A 3,799-nucleotide genomic window follows, 5' to 3' on the forward strand; every position below is an offset into this window, starting at 1 on the left:
CATAGTTTTCAGCCAATACATTTTCATTATCTTTCATTGACAGTGACACTGGAGTTACTGCCTGTGTTTTTATCTTTGTTTCTTGGTCAGATCTCACCAGGGCTGTGCAGGACATCACTGCAGCTAAACCGAGGCAAAGAGGCCTCCCCAAGAACGTTCCAAGGAGGAAGGAGCTCACAGCTCAGGACAAAGCAGATGAAATTCTGGATGATGCCCCCATAAAAGATCCGGAAGACCCTATGCTGGGGCAGGGGGCTGCCAAAGAGAAGGCTGAATCCAAGCGTGAGTTAGGGGGCAGAGAAGCAGGCCCCTCAGCTCAGGAAGGGAGTCCGGAGGATGTGCCAGATGGGGGGCAGATTAGCAAAGCTTTTGGGAAACTGTGCAAGATGGTTGAGGAGAGAGTGAAGGCCCACAAAGAGCCTACGCCTGAGCCCCCTGCTGAGCTTTACACCAGAGGGCGCCATGTGCTGGTCACGGGGGACGCTAGCTATGTGGATCCTGGCTTCTGCTCCTCCTCCATCCCCACCAGAGGCAGGGTGGTGATTTCTATCGAGGATAGCTCTGTGCATGGGGACGGCCACGTGGAACCCTCTCCTGAGCAGCCCACACCACCTTCAGAGGACGGAACAGGAGGCCCCAAGGGGGACGAAGGAGAGCACACAGGTGACCAGCAGTCTGTAGACAAGGGGAAAGAGATAAGACCCCAGGAACCAAAAGGCCCTGGAGTGAAGGGTCAGGGCCAGAAGGAAGAGGAGACCCCTAGGAGACCCTGCCCTGTGATCATCCCGGGACCGGAGGAACCGTCTACACCCCCACCTCCAGGGCCCCGGCCCTCTCAGGATGGAGCAGAGGGGAAGAGCCGTGGCCGGCCAGAAAGGAGCCTTCCTAGGGCCATGGCTTTTAAGAAAGTGGAGGTGGTGGAATCCATTGAGCAGATTTCAACAGAGAGCATTGAGACATACGAGGAGACCTCTGTGGTTGTAGAGACCATGGTGGGGAAGACGAAGGCAAATAAGAAATCAGAAGAGAAGGGCTCCTAGGACAGCTGGGCTCCATGGGAGGCATCTGGGGGCTGCTTTGATATCTTAGGGTGCGTGGTAAGTGTGAGGTTCCCGTGTGGCTTTAACTGTGGATGATTCATTGGCATTGTTAGGGAATTTGCATTAAAATATTTTCTTGGCTTGCACCCTGTGCCTGTGTCATCCCTCAGGGCCATGGTGGAGTGGGGGTTACAATGCTCAGGACAAGGGTGCTGGGTCCTTGGCCACGAATGGTTCTTGCACTCTTCTTCACATGCATGTTCTGTGTCAGGGTGTCTGGGATTTTCATGAAAAGATTCCTGTGATGACCTTGGTCCCTTCCACTCCATTTCCATAGGAACCCATGCAGCACAGCTTGGGATCCCCCCGAGGCTGGCACAGGGTCAAATGCCAGGGTTCCTGTGGAACAGCAGGGAGAAGCGAGGCACCAGATCACTTTGCTTGGAGGACTGGAGAGCACATGCCTCAGGGTCACTCTGTGCCAGGCGGGTGGTGGGGCTCAGGTGTGGGGCTGCCAAGGTGGGAGGTGTAGTCTCAGGACCCCACAAGGCCCATGAGTACAGAAGTCCAGGTTTCAGCCTTTGGAAGTGTGTGGGAGGAGCAAGGTCAGGGGACTAAAGCAGGTGGAGCACAGTGCTCTCTGTCCCCATGTAGGCTGTGGGGTGCAGCCCTTACCATTTTTCCACTCAGAGCAGCAGTTTCCAAAAGCAAACATGGATGTTGCCGTGTAATTCCTGGGTTGGAGGTGAGTGGACTGGTCTGATGAGCGTACTTAGAGCCTGCAGTGTGCTGGTCAGCATTTGTGGATGTTTCTCAGATTTAGCAAAGATTTTTAATAATTATTTTTATAAATTAGAATTAAAACAAATTTACAAGTGATATAGAATTTCACTTAATAAAGTGATATGAATTTCACAGTACTTGTTGTTATGCATACTCTTGTCTCCCTACCAGTTATTTATATTACCAGATATATGCAAATAAAATTGGAAGAAGAAAGGAAAAAAGAAAGAAATGTATAAGCAATTTAGAAGAGAAAAATCACAAATAATTGAAAGAAGTAGACAAAACAAATTAAAGCATTAATTGCTTCATTCTATAGACCAGCAGAAATGCACAGTACAGTTGTCCAAACCATCTAGTTTACATACATAGATAAATCTCTTTCCCCCACTCCCTCTCCTGAACTTCTCCTCAACTCAGTAACTGTTTCCTCTTGAATAAGTTCATTCCCTTTTCCCAGTAACTATTGTCCCCTTCAGATTCCATTTTTCTCTTTCAGGTTCTCATACTGAGGAGACAACATGATGTTTGCACATGAAGGTCTGATTTATTTCACTTAGTATATATAGTTGCATCCATTTATTGACAAATTTATCCTGTTTTATAGCTGCATAATACTCCACTGTGTAAAAATATCACATCTTTTTTATCCATTCTTCAGTTGATGGGCATCTGGGTTGTTTCCAGAGTTTAGCTCTGACAAATTGCTCTGCTATGAACATGGGTACACATACATCGCTGTGGTATGAGGTTTTCAGTTCTTAATGGAAAAATACCTAGGAGAGGAATAGCTGGCTTGAATGAGACCTCCAATCTTAGCTTTTGAAGGAAGGTCCACATTGATTTCCATAGTGGTTGTACCAGTCTGCACTCCCACCAGTAGTGTAGAAGGGTTCCTTTTTCTCCACAGTCCCTCCAGCATTTGTTGACTGACTTCTTGATGATAGCCATTCCTTCTGGGGTGTGAGGGGATCTCATTGTTGTTTTAATTTGTATTCCTTGAATGACCAATGATACTGAACATTTTTTTTTCATATAATTACTTACCATTTGTATTTCTTCCTCTGAGAAGTGTATATTAATCTCAGATGCCCATTTATGGATTGGGTCTTTGAATTTCCGGGTCCTGATTTTTTTCTAATTTTTAATATGTTCTAGATAGAAGGCCTTTTTTAGAGGGATAGTCAGCTGTAATTTTTTCCCAGTGTGTGAGTTTTCTTTTTACTCTGTTGGAGATTTCCTTTGAAGAGCAGAAACTTCAAAAAAAAAAGGAGATTCCCCACTGTTAGTTCTTTGAAGTATTTTCCATGCAGTTTGATTTTTGTTTATGAACTCTACCTAACCCTGTGTCTTTAAGATTTCTACTTACATTTTTCTCCAGAAGATTTAGTGTTGCTGCTTTGATCCGTTTTGACTGTAGCTTTGTGCATGATGATAGGCATGGGTCTAGTTTTAGCCTTCAGCATGTGGAAAGCCAGTTTTTCCAGCACCATTTATTAAAGAGGCTATCTTTCTTTCAGTGAGTCTATTTGGCTCCTTTATCAAAGATAAGGTGGCCAAGTGAGTTTGCAGTTGTATCTGCATCTTCTAATCTGTTCCATTGATCCTCAGGCCTGTCTCTGTGTTAGTACCATGCTGATTTTATTACAGTAGCTTGACAGTATAATTTTAGGCCAGGCATTGTGACACCTCTTGCCTTTCCCTTGTTTCCCAGGATTGTTTTAGATATTCTGGATCTCTTATGGTCCAAAATGAATTTGAGGAAAGTTTTCTCTAGCTCTGTGAAGTATAAAGTATACTAATAGTATTTTCATTGGGATTGCATTGAATTTGTATAAAAATTTTGGGAGTATGGCCATTCTCACAATGTTGATTCTCCTTATCCAGGAACATGCAATAGTTTTCCATTTTCTGGTGGAACCAGGGACTGAACTCAGGCTCTTGTGATTGCCAGGGAAGCACTTACTCCACTGAGC

General features: G+C 45.2%; 1 protein-coding gene across 1 annotated transcript in view; it reads left to right on the forward strand.

The window, feature by feature from the left end:
* Bfsp1 (beaded filament structural protein 1) overlaps positions 1-1,126 on the forward strand; it is a 26,331-nt gene extending 25,205 nt beyond the window's left edge. Inside the window, exon 8 of the mRNA XM_004635680.3 lies at positions 91-1,126. Within this exon, the coding sequence (XP_004635737.2) occupies positions 91-1,040 (950 nt within the window). The 3' untranslated portion in view covers positions 1,041-1,126. The remainder of the gene's footprint in view (positions 1-90) is intronic.
* Positions 1,127-3,799: the final 2,673 nt, after the last annotated feature.

The sequence above is a fragment of the Octodon degus genome, unplaced genomic scaffold (assembly GCF_000260255.1).
Source record: "Octodon degus isolate 3935 unplaced genomic scaffold, OctDeg1.0 scaffold00073, whole genome shotgun sequence".
Taxonomy (NCBI): Eukaryota; Metazoa; Chordata; class Mammalia; order Rodentia; family Octodontidae; genus Octodon; species Octodon degus.